Source organism: Acomys minous (genome assembly GCF_964271855.1).
Source record: "Acomys minous genome assembly, chromosome: 14".
Classification (NCBI taxonomy): domain Eukaryota; kingdom Metazoa; phylum Chordata; class Mammalia; order Rodentia; family Muridae; genus Acomys; species Acomys minous.
Genome location: NC_140496.1, coordinates 99,452,938 through 99,470,475, shown reverse-complemented (window position 1 = coordinate 99,470,475; position 17,538 = coordinate 99,452,938). Strand labels below are relative to the sequence as shown.

The 17,538-nt window shown below is 38.6% G+C and overlaps 1 protein-coding gene across 5 annotated transcripts in view; it reads right to left on the bottom strand.

Annotated features, from left to right (window-relative positions):
• Window positions 1-17,538, bottom strand: part of COL24A1 (collagen type XXIV alpha 1 chain) — a 257,071-nt gene that overhangs the window by 142,541 nt on the left and 96,992 nt on the right. For all 5 annotated transcript variants that reach the window (XM_084757416.1, XM_084757418.1, XM_084757419.1 and 2 more), the window contains 3 exons: window positions 14,641-14,694; window positions 5,457-5,510; window positions 3,896-3,940 (listed from right to left, as the gene is read on the bottom strand). In XM_084757416.1, the coding sequence (XP_084613542.1) occupies window positions 3,896-3,940; window positions 5,457-5,510; window positions 14,641-14,694 (153 nt within the window). The remainder of the gene's footprint in view (window positions 1-3,895; window positions 3,941-5,456; window positions 5,511-14,640; window positions 14,695-17,538) is intronic.

Here is a 17,538-nt window from a genome sequence, read left to right as displayed (position 1 = left end):
ATGTGTGCATGCGTACGTACACATACATACATGTGCAGGCGCACACATGCTATGTCAATTATTAAGGGCAACAAATTAAGCAGAGAAAGGGAGATATCAACTCTTGTGATGGTCTTATTGAAATTTTTTGTAGGGTTTCAATGGAAGAAGACCTCAAGAAGAAGGCAGCACTTAAGTAGAGTTTTTTTTTAATTGAAAATAAAATGTATTTATTTTTATTTTATATAAAACTATATAAAAATTCTAAAGACCTAGGAAAGCCAAAACAACCTTAAACAATTTAAAACAAAACAAAACAAAACAAAAAACTGATAACAGTATCAGCTCTCCAGATTTCAAGTTATACTACAGTATGATACTAAAGAAAACTACACAGAACTGTCAGAGAAACAGACACATTAATTATAAAATAGGATTGAGGATGCAGATATAAGCCCACCAGATACAGCCACCAGATTTTCATAAAGATGTCAAATACACACACACACACACACACACACACACACACACACACACACACACACACACCAGCAGCTTCACCAAATGGTGCTAACAAACCTGGGCAGTATGTGTGTAACAACACAAACTTCATGAAACTGCTACTGCAATATGGAATTTAAGGTAACCTGAATCTATGTTTCTGGGCATGGTCACTCAGTTTTTCTTTTGAGGTGATGGTTGTGTTTATGCATTGAAAATGAAATATTTTCAGTTTGAGTAACTAAATAATTGAAATGAGAAGGACCCTATGAATAGGCTGGATGGCAAAACGGAAGCTGAGTTTTGAACATTTTAGTTAATATAGCTATTGGGTGCCTGTGCACAGAGTTCAAAGTAGAAAGTTCTTATCCAAGGATAGTGCTCTGGAAGTCGTTAGTGGTGATATTTCAATTTATAAGATACATAGACTTGTTAAGAGAGTGGTGAGGATTGTTAGAAAAGAGCCGTTCATATACTAAAATTTTTAATTGGAAGAAATTAGCATAATAAGAAAATGGATGCTAGAGATCTAGGAAGAAAATCATGTAGATAAATAAAATGATTTCCAGAAGACAGAGTTGATTTTAATAATTTCTCAGGGCTATGAGTACTGAGTGCTGTGAGGTGAGACGGGCTAGAAATACTGATGGATTCAGTAGCGGAAGCAGCTGGTCCATCTGCCATGGCCACTGTGGAAGTGCTGGGACAAAGTGGCTTATACAGGTGGACAGAGAAGAGCCAGCAAAACACAGGCAGGGACGGTTTCCTGAGAGATGAGAGGATGGCAGAGCACTCAGAAGAGACAGCAAGTGTAAGTACACTCTGCTTGCATTGTTAAAATGGAAGAAAGAATAGTAGGCCTGCGTGTTGTAAGGATGGTCCACTACGGAGAAAACCATCATGTCAGAAGTAGAGACTCAGAGGGACGAATTGCTGGATGAATCCTCTGAATCACTGAAGGGCATTATGAAATGAAAAGCGAAATGAAAAAAATTCCAACTTTAGTAGGATCAATGGTTGCGCTGTTCACTCACAAGACAAAAGGCGGATTAAACAGGGAAGACCGGGAACTGAGTAGATGCAATGAATGGTAGGCCAGTGTACGAGACTACTCTGCTTCAAGAGGAGGAGGAGGAGGAGATGGATGAAAATAATATGGAAATAAACAGTTACAAAAGAAAGTTATAAAGTAGTAGTTTAGAAATGAGGCAATACATGGACAAGAAAGTAGCATTCAGAATGTAGCAAAGAGGATCAGGCTGGAGAGCCTGACAGTGAGGTGTGCGCAGTCACGAGGACGATAAAGAACAAGTGGGAAAGCACCAAGGTAGACACGGGCACCCTCAGAGTGGAGACTGTGCGCCGGGAAGAGAAAGCAGGAGAAAGAAGACGCTGGCTAGGGAGTGAGAGTTTGCAATAGGAAGTCAGATCATGCTGGAGCAAGGAAAGGGTTTAACTCCCTTAGCTGGACCCCATCAGATACTTCCAACAGGAGTGAGATGGAACAGCCTCACTCCAGCCCACACTCAGCACTGGTGTGTGTGTGTGTGTGTGTGTGTGTGTGTGTGTGTGTGTGTGTGTGTGTGTGTGTGTGTGAAGGACTGACAAGCAGAGGACTCACAGCCTTCCCTTGGGCTTCCACTTGGCTCTGTACTCAGATGCTGACACAGCCAAGAGGCCTGGCAGTCACCTGCCTGTCAATCTTTCCATCCTTCTAGATCCATCTGCACCTGGATCTGACACTACTCCTGCTCTTGGACCGGACTGAGCCTTTCACCTGAATACAGGGCCAGAAATTTAACTAAGAGTGAAATAATTTCATTTTTCTGATATTGACAATTTTTCCAGCAATCCATTTTTATTAAAAACTGATTAGAAAGCATCATAGTGAAAGTATTCCTTTTAGCTCTTAACACACAGCCTATTTAAGCAGCACAGGACACTCTGGAATACTATACTAAATCTACACTGTAAATAAGTATCAGTGGAATCAGGAGCCAATACACTTACAATCTGGAACCAAGCCACTATGGACACTGGTGATGGGCTATGATTTATGTCCCCATTTATGTGATAATACACTGGTTTTGGTTTGTTTTGGGGAGGATGGAGTTAGCCTTGAAAATGTAACATTAAAACCTTATTTTCATATACTATGTTACAGAGTTTTCAATATTAGGGATGATTCACATGATATGCTTGAAGCAATCCTAGTTCTTAAATTTTCCTCAGTGAGCAGGAGTGAAAGAATACAGAATATTAAAGAGTATAGTTCTCTTGTTTCTAGGAAAGCAAATATTAAACGATATCAGTTTTATTAGGCTCAAATAACAATTTTTCTATCACATGTTCTTTCTTAAAAAAAAAAGGCCCTTTTCAAATGAAAAGGAGCATTGGTTCAAAGGAACCAATGACATGAGTGAAGAATTATTGTTTTACTCAATAAAAGCAAAACTTGAGAATGTGTAATCTGTGACATAATAACATCACACATGTGCAATGCCTCTTAAATGCTGCTCACACACCATAATTATTTGAATTGCAAGCTTTGGTCATGCATACAAAAAACATTCAAATTTATTTCCAGAACTTAGAAAACAATAGTGTCTATATCACCAGATGGTACTATCTGATTAAAATTGGGGAGGGGAGACCACCTACTACTTTTCTATAATTTCTATACTGGCATATCGATAAGTCAGAATTTTCCAGAAGTGTTCCTAAAATTACTTTACTTGGTATTACTGGGAACTATTCAAATAATTTTCATAAATTCCCAAGACCATAAAGCCACTGAGAAAAGTGATAAGCAATAATGGCTGACACAATCAATGGGTAGGGATTTCAGCTGGGTGGTAGAGCCCTTCTTAGCATGTACAAGGTCAGTCCTCAGCTCTCAGAAAAAATATCTCTAGAGAAATCCACTTATCAGTGAACTTTATTTGAAGGGATTTTAGGATCATAGTGGTTTTAGCTATCGGCTTTTGTTATTAATTAAAATATTATAATCTAAATTATCGTAAAACAGCTGTTTTAAAGGCAAACATGTACAGAAAATATTTTAATTAATTAATTTTGAGAGTGTATATATTATATTTTCCTTCATCAAGCATGAAACAAAAAGTTGTTTCTCTTTTTCACTGAGAATTATACAATTTAATTTAATAATTAAATATCTTAACCTTTAAAATATTTTGAGGTAATAAAAATTTACAACATTTCTCCCTTCCTTTTTTTTCCTTGCAAGCCCTCCCATTAGGACAAGGTCTTACTGTATACCCGAGGCTAGCTCGGAACTCGTTATTATGCCCAGGGAGACCTTGTACTCAGGATCTCCTTGCCTTCCAACAAGTACTGAAGTTACTGGCAGGCGCCACCTTATTAGGACTTAAGGAATCAATCTTGTGCTACTTACCCTTGATCCCAGTTCTCCAAAGGGCCCAATCGGTCCTTCTTCTCCCTTAGAAATAAGTCAGAACAAATACTTGCCTAAAGTGGTGTTTAAAAATAGAAATCTTTACCCATTGTACATTTTCTAAACTCTGAAGCTTGTTAGGGGATACAACAAAAATCCTGCTCTATTCTTAGCAGATGAAAATCAGCACACATATTTATTGTATATTTAATAATCACTTATGCAGAATGTGCTGTAGGCCCATTTGATACTTAATTCATTCATCCAGCTTCTCTCTCTCTCCTCCTCCTCCTCCTCCTCTTCTTCCTCCTCCTTCTTCTTTTAAGACTGAGTCTCTTCTGTAGCTCAGTCTCACCTCAAACTTGTGATCCTCCTGCCTCAGCTTTGCAAGGGATAGGATTATAGATGGTGTTGCCATACCTGGCTAAACGCACACATTTTTAAACTTCAGTTTTGTCTGAGACTCTAGACACACAAAGCACACCTCTTCCTATCTGAATGGAGCTTCCAAAGCACACTAGATCTTACCCAAATGATGCTTACTGTCAAATGCTGTATTATAAACTATCTACAGCCACAGCATCTTCGAGTCAAATTAGCTATAATGCCACAGCATGTAAAAACCTGGTATATTCTTCTAAGAGTCGAAAATGAGTGGGGGAAAGAGACTGGAGATAAATATGACCCAAACTAGGAAACTTCTACACATTATTTTTCAAGAAAAAAAAAAAAGAGTATGCTCCAATTACTAATGTACTGATGGAACAGACTGATTTTCATCTTTATTTTTTCTCCTTTATTAATTTATTCTTGTTACATCTCAATGGTTACCTCATCCCTTGTATCCTCCCATTCCTCCCTCCCTCCCATTTTCCCCTTATTCTCCTCCCCTATGACTGTTCCTGAGGGGGATTTCCTCCCCCTGTATATGCTCATAGGGTATCAAGTTTCTTCTTGGTAACCTGCTGTCCTTCCTCTGAGTGCCACCAGGTCTCCCCCTCCAGGGGACATGGTCAAAGGTGAGGCGTTCTGTCCATTGGCTAGATCTGGGTAGGGATTTAAAGTTTACCGCCTGTATTGTCCTTGGCTGGGATTTTCATCTTTAAATGAATAGTTGGTAGTATTAGTTTAGGTTATCACTCTTGGCAGTATGTGCACACCTCCTTAGTAGCACATGCCTTATATATTTGATAAACAGACATTTTGTTCAATTTACAAGTCAATTAAATATAATTTATTAAGTCACAAATATAAAACAATCACAAGTAGTAAATATGAATTCTAGCACATATAAGTTTCATTCTGGTTCCCGAGTATTCAACATTCCATTGGTGACCACTGAAATAAATCACCAAAGAGCTTAAAACTCTTGGTAAAATGATTCAAAATTCCAATCCCATACATGCCAAGATAAGTAACTTGAAATCCTTCACAGCAAAAACTGTTCACACTGAGGAAATTCAGAAAATTCATTTTATCAGGTAAAGACTGAAGTGTCATAAATAAAAAAACAGAAATGCTAACTAAAAGTTTACTGACTAAACATTAATTTCCTCAGTACCTGAGTTCCTTTGAGACCTGGAGGCCCAGGAGGCCCTCTGCTTCCAAAGTGTCCCTATAAAAGCAATGCAAATACAGAAGATGAAAATCACGCATTTATATCTTTTTATTGGCCAACACTACCACAGAGGTGGGAATATTGTTGGGTACCATTCATTTATCACTGGGAAGTATCAAAATGAGATGAGATGGGGGTTGAGAAAAACCCGCAAATTATCTAGAAAACCAAGAAAAAAAAAAGCAATAAATTTACTCTTACACAACATGTGAAGGTTCAAACAATTCTTTGTTATTTTTTAACTTTCAGACCTTTTAGGACAATTCTTCTTATTTAAAGCAGTTGGCCCAACAGTTTTTCTGACAGTAAGTATACACATTATATAAAGTATTTCAGGAGTTCGCTGGGAGACAAGTAGATTGTGACACTCATTCCTTGCATAGAGGGCCCTTCAGCTCATTCATGCACGAGACAGGCAATTTGCAGAACTAGTGAACTTCACCATTGGGACTTTTAAGACTACTAAATTCTTTTGTTAACAATAAAACATGTTAAAAAGCAATTTCTCTCTGAATGAAACCTTGTTCAAAATATACAAATGATTTTTCAGTTCACCCAACACCATACAACATCTATTCAATTTGGCATTTCTTGGCAGTTTTGTTGGAAATGTGCAGTGTCAGGAGAGTTTTATGTAAAACCTTCCTAAGAAGTTTATTTTATATATTTGTTACAGTGTTTTTTATTATAATTAAAAAGTTTTTAAATATAATTTTAATTGCAGCAAATAATTACATGGAGTTGAAGAGTAAATGTGCCCTGGTGACTTGCAGTTTTAGTTTTAGAATTCATTAGCAACAAACCACATGAGATCTTTCTGTAGATCTTGCTCTTTCCTGACTGTGCTTTAATTCAAATAAGAAATGGAAAATGGCTGGTTAGCTTCAATGTGCATCCTTGCAAGTCTCTGACACGAACATTAGCACTCAAGAAACTACAACACTTAAGCTAGTGGCACAATTTTTAATGGACTTTTCCTGTTTTTAAAAAGAAAAGATGTATTAGGGAGTGGAAAGAAAGATATGCATTTTATGTTAGTCCAACACATTAACATGTTTATGGCAAAAAATCACTTTAATTTTCCCCGAGGAAACATTTGTTTCTATTCTTGACCTCATAACTTGAGGTTAAATGTCTCTAACTCTGAGTATAATGGTAGATGTGAAACAGAGAGTGAATTTAGCCAATTCATTTGGCATCCCTGGAGACAGCGATTGGTTCAGTGGTCAGCAAAGGACAGTTCACCCACTCCTACCTCCCAACTCCAGGGAAGCCATGGAGAAAATAGAAGATCCTGTAAAGATGCCCAGATAAAGTAAAAGACATCATGTGCAGATGGGCCAGAAAACATAGTGTTGCTCAAATGCCCAATACACAGAAGGAGACCAGTGCATTCGGGGCTTGATTATAAAAGCCCAGGGTTGTCTTTTGTACAAACAGGAACAAAACAAAACCTAAAACTCATACAGAGCCACAAAGGACCCCAACAGTACAGTCTTGGAAAGAAAACCAAAGCTGGAGTTTTGTCATGCTTCCTGGCCCTAAAACATATCACACAATGATGTCGAAATCACCAAGCTGCAAACTGCCGTAAGGACACGCAACACTTAAGCCAATAGGCTAGAAAATCGCATCAATAAACTCAACAATAAACGTTGCCTTGGTAAGGACTTTACACAACGAGAAAAGGGCAGTCTCTTCAAAGTTTTGGGGAAAGTGGTTATTTCAGGATAATACTGAGCCCTCTTTTAATGCCCTACAAGGTTAAATGGATTAGACATGGATATCTCAAACTGTAGTTCATATAGAAGATGTGGGAAAGTGTCAGATCAGTGCTGATGACAGTAATCACTTGGATGTGACATCAAAGTACAAGCATCAAAAGTAGAAATAGTTAGGTGACATGATCTCTCACTGAAAGCCTTCATGCCAAGAAACAAATGATCAATAGACTGAAAAGGTGCCCGCAGAACGGGAGAAAATGTCTGTGAGCCAACATACCTGAGAATGCATTAAAATCAAAATGTATAATTTCAAAGATCTATACAGCTCACTGAAATGTGGACAGACGACTTTTGGGTATATATTCAAAGGAATTGTGAATGGGCTCTCAGATCTACATGTATATTTGATGACCCATTATTTACAAAAGCCAAGAGTCTGGCTCCTCTATTGCCCATTGATTAGTGAGTAGAGAAAATGTGTTATATACAAATTATACAATCTTTAGCTTTACAAAAAGGAACTCATTATATGCTTCAAGATGGATGAAACTTGAAGACTTTATGCTAATGCAATTAGCCAGTCACAGAACAGCAAACACTGCAGGACTCAACTTACATAAGGTATACACAGTACACAAATCATAGAAGCCCACAGTAAATTGGCCTTGCCTAGAACTGACATAATGAAGGGATGTTCTTTAGGGGCTGCTTTAATGAAGGAAGATTTTTTTAAAAGTTCTGGAGACCTGCCTTACAACACCACATATTTTAAGTATACTTTACTACACAATGATGAAGATATTAAGAAGACAGTCTTATAAGTTTTGCATAAACCCACATGCTTGCATACACACATGCTTGCATACACACATGCACACATGCACACATGCACACACATGCACACTCACACATCACTTTTCTACAGCTTTATTGGGATTCATACACCTCACTTTATTTATTTATTTATTTATTTATTTATTTATTTATTATATTTTGTATCTGCTCCCTACCCGTTTTTAAAAGGACAGATCTCTTTCTGTCATCTACACTGTTTTTTTTTTTACCATAACTATTTTATACAACCTTTCTTATCTCCACTTGACTAAATCCAACCCATTCAACTCAATTCCCAATTCACCTGTGAATCTCCAAGAAATATGGCCACACTGACTATTGCCTTCTCTAAAACCCCTAGCTATGCACTTATCATATGCTTCCTGGTAATTATGCTTTTAACTTTTTCCATGTGGAAGACATGTTTCTAGAAGATTATAAATTCCTAATACAGAGAAGACTGTGTCTTCTTAATCTTGTTTTCTAGTTACTGCTTAATATATTACAAACAGTAACACAGAAAAAAACTTGCCCAATATACAAACTCAATAAACATTTCTCAGCTGACTAAACACTGCCTAGAGAGCAGAATGGTTAATACAATAAATATGTATATAAAAATCTCCATTTGGTGGATGCAATGCCATCTAGCAGAATGGCCTAGAGCCATGCATCTTTTTCTTGCTAAGCTGGCTTCCCCTATAGAGATAAACATATGACATAGTGGAGTGAGGCAAGGCAATAGCTGCTTTACAAATAGTAGGCTTCCTTTACACACTTATCGGGACTATAACACAAGACAGGGTGACAGCTGGTTTCAGCATTCCTAATTCCATAGCCAAAGCAACAGCACAAACTGCAGGAGCAACAAATACAGTATTCCTCTGTTTACTGGAGAGCAGAGATTATTTATTGGGCACTCGTACTTTCTGCAGCGACCAGCAGAGGATGTGGTTTTGTTGATGTTACAGTATTCTTGAAAGCAGATTGCCAAATTGAGTGTCTCAGGAAGGCTTAACTGAAGAATGTTTGTGTCCATATACAAATGCACACACAGATCTCCACAGTCGGTAGGGCCATAATTGAGACACGTTTGCAATCCCAGTTTGAGGTTTTTAGTCAACTGGCAGAAAATGAAAGGCTTCTGCAGAGCTCTTGTCCTGGAAAGAATTCTCCCTTTCATTGAACATGAGACACCCATTTTTTTTCAAATACAGTGTACATGGTTTTCTTTTCTTTTAAAAATAGTTATTTATGTTTATTTCACGTGTATATGTGCTTGCCAACGTGTATGTATACAGATTATGTGAGTGCCTGGTGCCCACCAAGGACACAAGAAGGTGTCAGGTCCCATAGAACGGAGTCACACTTGGTTGTAAACCAACATATAGGTGCTGGGAACAAAATCTGGGTCCTTTGCAAGAGTAGCAAGTGCTCTTAGCCACTGAGCCATCTGCCCAGCCCTTACATGGATGAGTATGTCAATACAGCTTTAGTAAGTTACATTATTCCTACTTCCTAAACAAGACACGTAGTAAAAATAAAGTTTAAGGATACTGTTATGGTAGGATAATCATTGCTGAAGAAACATATCATACATATTTGGGTTTATTTTTCCTGTTTCCAAAAACAAAAAAAAAAAAACAAAAAACAAAAACAAAACAAATAAAAACAAACGAGAAAGACCAAGAACATAGACAACATCAGATCTCTCATTCTTAAAACACAAAGTCATATTCTTCTTACTATTAATTTTTCTGGTTCTTTTGATACACTAATATCTTCTAAAAGTGTTTTAAACTTTAGTGGTGTATATAAAATCAATAAGTACACATTTTTTGTGTTAATGAATCTATAAAATCATATCTTATCCACTGAGCCAGCTCTTCAGCCCCTACTTTAAACATTTCAATTGTAAGACTAAAATAACTACCTAGGAAAGACTTCAGTCACCATTGCAACCATATTAAAAAACTCATCTCACTTTAATTTTTTTTCCTCTTCCAGCAAACAAACTGAAATGCAATGTGGATCTTAGCCAAGCATGATACACACCCTTGCATGTCAAGGTGATGATCATTTCATGACTTCCAAAGCCCAAACGTGTTGCTCGTTTTTTGACGCTCTCACAGTACAATATCAACTCTTCTCAACAGCTTACTTATTCACTACTTTTATGTGTGTATATATGGTGTGTGTGCCTGCATGCGTTTATCTGCACCATGCGTGTGCAGGGGCCGGCAGAGGCCAGAAGTGGAACCAAAGCTGCAGGCCATCGTGACTGCCACATGGGTGCAGGGAACTGAACCTAAGTCCTCTGCCACAGCAGTAATCTCTCTTAGCCACTGACCTGTTTCTCCAATCCCTCTCATTCTTTTATACTGTACTTCTTATAGTTTTTGACAACTTTTTATCTTTCTCGTCAAATTAGAACACAGGAGGCATTGTAGTTAGAAAATGGTAGAACTCCGCCCACAGGAGACAATGTAGTTACAGAATGGTAGAACTCCGCCCACAGGAGGCATTGTAGTTACAGATTGGTAGAACTCCGCCCACAGGAGGCATTGTAGTTACAGATTGGTAGAACTCCGCCCACAGGAGGCATTGTAGTTACAGATTGGTAGAACTCTGCCCCAACAGAACTGTAGTAACATTGTAGCTACTGTCTCACACTTAGTACCTGACATGACACAAAAAAGCAACTCTATGGAGATGGAATGAATGAGCTATTGAGTGAATGAATAAACAAATTAGGATGCTTCTGCTCAAGTTCCTAGGCAAGGGGAGGCTAAAGTGGACAAGAGGCACCTTAGTACCATTCTCTATACTGCCTGTCTGTCTTGCCTTCTTACTTCTACACTTTATCTTAGTGTACTGATGACTATTATCTCTATATGTCAAAGTAAGTATCTCATCATACTGACCCAGATTTGCAAATTCTCCCAAGTTCCCTCTTAATTTTGCCACTAAAGCTCAATGACAAGAAACCCAAATCAAAATCTCTGCTTTACCTTTTATTTTTCTGTCTTCCATCATCTTCCCTTAGTAATCAAGTCAGCTTTGTTTATATCTTCAAAGGAAACTTCACCCTTAGCTAGTCAATAAGCCATTCAGTCAGTGAATATCAAACTCCTATTGGGAAATTCCTAGAATTTTATTCTAGTCACAATAATATATTTAAAATAAGATGATTTCTCTCAAAGACCTTGTAGTCTAGCAGAGAGGCAGGCAAGCATAAAAAAAAAAATCCATGGCAAAAATTGCTTGACAGAGGTTTTTCAGGGACATGGGGGAAAACTAAATTTATGTTGAGGAAACTTGGACAGTGTTCTAGTGATGCCCAGAAGGTCACATCTCACTAAAAGAGCAGCATCAAAGAAGTGGTGAGGTCTGAACAGGTACAGCGTGGTTTGTTCATCTATAGGGTTTGGCTGGAGTGGTACTTTTAAAGAGTGATGTTAGGTGTTGAGTGTGTACTGCAGAGTTAGAAGAAGGTTAGAACACAGAGACCCACGTGTTAAGAATAAAGACATGCGAGTCTTCACAGAGTTATGCTGCAGATCCCTTAAGGATTCAAGCACAGGAGTGGCAGGCTGAGATGTATACTTTCCACAGATTTTTCCCTTGGCATCACCGCTGTGGGTTTGAAGTAATGCCAGACTGGAGGCAGGGAGAGTAACCGGAGGTCTTGCACACTAATCCTGGATAGAAATGAAGAGAGCCTAAGCTACAACATTGGCAGTGAAAACGGTTTCAAAAAGAAAGAGGGGAAATTTTGAGTCAAGGAGAAATGGCAAAAGGTTATAATTGATGGCATGAGGTTGCTCAGGACTCCAGAGAGGATTTGATGCAAAGCATGTGTGGGGCATGTACGTGCAGGGGCAGCTGCTCAGCCATGAAAAGCGAGTGCGACGTGGCTGCACGGAGGGATGTTGGTGGGTGGCAGGTGAGGTTGCCAGGTAAAACACAGGATGCACAGCTGCATTTGAATTTCAGATAAACAGCGAGTGACATTCAGTTTAAATACTTTCCAAATCCTGCCGCTCCATTCCCTCACAAGTTCCCCTTTTCCTGAATGTCACACAGCCCGCTTGTCTGCTTCACGCCTCCTCCTCACTCACCATGTCAGGTCCTACAACTGTGCACTTCTTCCACTGTGCATGATAATCATTATGGTTATAAGGAATTCCATGTTTGTATAGGTTGTACATTTCTTTGGTATATGTGATTGTATGTGTGTGTGTGTGTGTGTGTTTGTAAATGTGTGTGTATGTGCGTGCATCCGAACATGGGTATGTGGAGGTCAGAGGATGTTATTGGATGTCTTCCTCAATTACATCCTGTCTGTCTGTCTATCTATCTATCTATCTATCTATCTATCTATCTATCTATCATCTGTCTGCCTGTCTGTCTGTCTGTCTGTCTGTCTATCTTTGGAGATGCGGGGGTCTCTACATGAACCTGGAGATTGGCAATTGGTGGAAAGTGAAACATCAGGTATTCTCTTGTTTCTGTCACACCCAGCTTTTTCTGTGGGTGCTGGGATCTGAATTCCAATCCTCTCTGCTTGGCATCAGATGCTTTACCCGGTGTGCCATCTCTCCGGGCCCCAGCCTGTAAAACTCTTGAAACATAGATTAGGACTTTCCATCTAGGGTCTAGCACCGTGGTCCCACTTGAGAGTCACCCAGTAAATATTTGTTAAGTGAATCAATGCTTTACATTATTTCTCCAGTCCTATCCCCACTTGTACGTGCTGTGCTCTGGCCAGGCGTGCTGAGTCTGCTCTCTTAAATGGAAGCCTTATACATTCACCCCAGGCCTCAGATAGAACCTGAGACCTATTCCCAGGTCTCTGTACAATCTGAGGAGCCCCACCCCATGCCTCCCCAACCTCTAGGCTTGGGAAAGAGCATACCCAGTGCCTATTCAGCACTTGCCTTATTATTTCTTATAATTAAAAATATTGCTGCTGCTGTTGTTATTGTTTTTGCTGTGTTAGTGTCTGCTTGTGTCTGAGCAATTTATCTTTATCATCATCATCATCATCACCGTCAACATAATGATTGTTCTTGTTCTGTGTCTGTGTATGGATATGTGCATACCAGTGCAGCTGCCACAGGAGGCCAGAGGCCTTGAATCTCCATGGAGCTAGACTTCCAGGTGGCTGTTATGGGTTTTTTTTGGGGGGGTGTCAAACATGGGTCATCTGTAAGAGCAGTACAAGCTCTTAACTAACTGCTGAGCCATCTCTCCAGCCCATTACCTAGATTTTTGTAGTGTCTCTGTTTGCCTTCAACTTCTTCCTGCTTTCAACTATCCTTTATAGTGACTTAAGGGCTGTCTTTCAATGACACAGACCAAATGGCATATTTGTTACTTACACATCTTCGATTACTCCCTGATGCTGGTAAGAAATGCAGAAACTACATCTGATGGAGGGTGCTCCCTAAGCCAAATAATAAAGAGCTCAGACTTGGCAATCACCTCTTTGTGAAAACCCGAATGTACCACCTGGCTCTGTGACTGAGTGTCTCCTCCTTACAGCTTTAAAATATTTATTTCTTGCATTCATGTATGTATTCCTGTACATGCATGAGAAACATCTGGAATGTGGGGGTCAGTTCTTTCCTTCTACCATGTAGGCTTAGTCCCTGGTGTGGCTTTATGGTAAATGTCATTCTTACTGAGCCATCTCTCTGACCCTTGAGTGATCATCTTAATATTTGTGACACTTGTAAAATGGGGGTGTTATCTACTTGATAACATTATATAAAACTTAAATTATCTAACCTCAGGAAAACATTTGCCATGCCACTATATACATCAACAGAGAGCACAGTTCATGGCCAGAGGCTTCTATTATTAATATCTGTCCAGCCTTCCCTGCGCTGACTTTTCCTCTCCACTTAACACCAGTACTTTCCATTTGAGCTTCACTTCATTAACGCCCCCACCCTCAGATGTCAGATGCCATCACTCCATGATACTATTTCCAATGCATGTTGGCTTAGGATGCCCAGACTGCATGACCGTCTGGGGCACATTTTGATACTGAAACTTGATGCTAAATACTATGCACACACAGAGCAGCACTCTCCTGTGTACACAGAGCAGCACCCTCCTGTGTACACAGAGCAGCACCCTCCTGTGTACACAGAGCAGCACCCTCTTGTGAGCACAGAGCAGCACCCCGTGTGCACACAGAGCAGCAGGAAACAGAGTGAAGGTGCTCAGGTTTCTGTGGTACCTTCTGTTCCATTGAGGTGTCTTTCACTGGAACAGTGGGCATTTTGTCAGTGCTGAACGGTTCCAAGTCATCAGAAATCTCTCTCCCATTTCCTGTTACAATGACTTTAAAGAGTTGTTCTCTTTTTTTTTTCTCTCCTCTGAAAAATCCTTTGGCCGGATCTCCATGATGTTCAAATATTATCCCTATTCTACCCGCAACAAATCCAGAAAATCATTTAACACTGACTAGAATCCGAGCTCGAGATGCTTATTATTTACTGATAAGTGAGAAAACTCTAGATATCTGTGTTCAGTGAGGTTTTTTATTTGCTTTTTACCTTTGGTCCTTCAGGTCCATTTTGTCCAGGAATCCCAATGTCTCCTGGAAAGCCCTAGTAGATACAAAATAGAGAGTTTATGTCACAGAAAATTACTTTAAATCTATTCAACATATAACTCCGCCCCTCCGCCCCCCGGCGTTGTCTGTATTCTGTGCCCAGTTAGGAAAGTTTACATTCTTCAAAATTCAGTGTAAATAATTATTAGACAAATGTTCCACAGTGGGATAAAAAATACAGTATCTTTAAAAAAAGATAGAATTTACTGTATTAATTATGCACACTCTCCAGGCTTAAAGACTCACTGTGGTCCTATTTAAGATGGAACAGAATGACACATTTTCCCATTGTCATACCAGACACTGGCTGTCAAGGACTAATGAGGTGCACCCTGTAAGACTCACTCTTCACTAATAACCTAGGAACGAGAAGTTTTGTTGAGTAGAGGCATACTCCACCTCTATCTAGTTAAAAAAAATTATATATATAATGTCTATCAGCTTTGTACCAAATCTCCCTATCATAACATCCCAGACTGGTGATTGCCTATACTTAGCTCATCTATAGTTTTTCAAATTTACTATCTGACTCTTTCCTTCACTAATAAAATTTGATCTGTCTATATTTGCATCAGAATCATAATTGCACACCTGGAAAGCAGTCTAAAGCATTTGCTTCCCAAAGTGAAACACATACTAAAGTAGACTAAAGTCTGTGCTGGGGAAAGGCCTGGGATGGTGCTCTAAACTGGTGAGGTTAAGACTTTTGCTGATATAATGAGTCAGAACACAGTACATCATGCTCAGTTTCAAACAGTAACATCATCACTAGACGCCTCTTGATCTAGTCACTGATGAAGAAAGGTCATCCCCATTGACACAGACAAGACAGGAAAGGCTCTCAACTCAATGATTATTTTTAAGATAATAATGCTTTTGATCAAGTACAGTTGTCATCAAGTAAAGAAAAGATAGTTCTGTGGTGGGGTAAATGTGCTGGGAATAAAAACCTTAACAAGAATGATATAAGGCAGCAAAGCTGATTATGTGAAGCTCATTTTGTGAAGAAAAACAAAAAAGTGACATAGATTTATCTGGTCTGGTTAGGAAATGTATACTCTAGCAATTTGTATTTCAGATTTAAAATATGGATTATATGGAGAAAAATGTATTGATGACATTGGTGTCAAAAGACAAATTAGGCAATGTACCTGAAGAATTTACTACCAGGCCTAATTCCCAAAGGTGAGACAGTTAGCACAGATTTATTGATTGCTGTATTGATCAGAATGAATTGGGCTCTCCTATACTGATATTTGTAATCATGCATGTATAAAATTATATTAATCTACTAATTTCAAACTTTCGTTCTTAAATATATTATATTTACTGGGAAGAAACGCCACTGTGGGCTTGAGGCAATATCTTCTAGCTCTTGCTCAAACACTTGCTGGTTGAACTCCATGTCTTACCCACTACACTCCTCTCCCCATGGGTTCACTACTTGAATGAATATCACCTGAAGTTCCAAGCCAAAGGGTTTTGTGCTTCACCTTCAGATACTTCATTTTCTTGTCCTAAAACTCTCATACCACAAAGTAACTTAATACAGTGTTTTGTCTTGTTTTATTTTTCATGCTAGACTGTAAACTCGTTGGGTGTACTTTATGTGTTTTCTACTACAACATCTGGTATGCAGTAATTACTTTAAAAAGTTTTGTTGTTGTTGTTATTGTTGAGTGACTTATTTCTTTTGAAAAAGAGGACAGCATGTCCTGTGGCTAATTTGCATCCCTTGGTCCTCATTTACAACCAGTCAAAACACTGGCTTAAAGCTCCCTCATGGATACATTAATGACTTGTCCATTTCCAGATGACCCCAGAATACCTTATCATACCAGCAACTGAGGAAGCTATCACAAACATTGAAAGTAGAGTCATTTAAGAATAATTCCTAGGGTGTTTGGATAGGATTATACAAGTCAAATAAGAAGAAAATGAATGTTTTTCAATGTGGAGAAGAATTGGATTAACTTTAACCACAATAAATATATTTAAATTCATAAGTTCAAATGAATTAACTTTCAAAATTGTCTACATAGAGAGAAGATAAAGGGAAGCTAACTCATCATGTGGAAAGGTGATAACAAATCAAGCATTCAGTTGCCTTTGTTTTATTCTGTACAACTTTGATCAAAGTAATAGGAAAGGATATCCCAGCTCTCCCTACAAAGAAATGAGAAAGCAAGAAAATCTATTTTTCATCCCTCAAATTATCTCATAGACTTGCATTGAGATTAAACCTAAAGAACCAGCACACACACACACACACACACACACACACACACACACACACACACACAGACAAGACATGTAAGACATGTGCTTGCTGATGGAAGAACACAAGATGACCTGCTGACTTGCCCAAAAAAGCAAAACAAAGTCCAATATGGTCAGGACGCTGTCATGTGAGTAGCAATTTTCAAGAAAAACACAAATCAAAGAACATACAAAACTACACCATGAAACTATAATCAACACAGACTGTGAAAGATGCTGTAAGCCAAATGACTGGGCGCTTCCTCAGCCAAATTATAAGGGAGGAAGAAAGGAGAGTGAACTTACACAATGAAAGACACAGAAATTTAAAGACAAAAACAAGACACGAGAAGGTTTTGGGTGGCAACAAGAAACTCTGCCTTAACTTTACAGGACTTAGAAGGAAATATGTCTGAAATTTGTGTGTAGTACACCTTTGTTTTACAGTCTCTTGTGATTACAATTTATTTTGTAATAAAACAGTAACAAAAATTAGTGAGGTAATTCTACTTAAACATGGGATGTCTGACATATGTGCACATCTACATCTTTTATGAGTCAAAATATCAACAAAATCCAT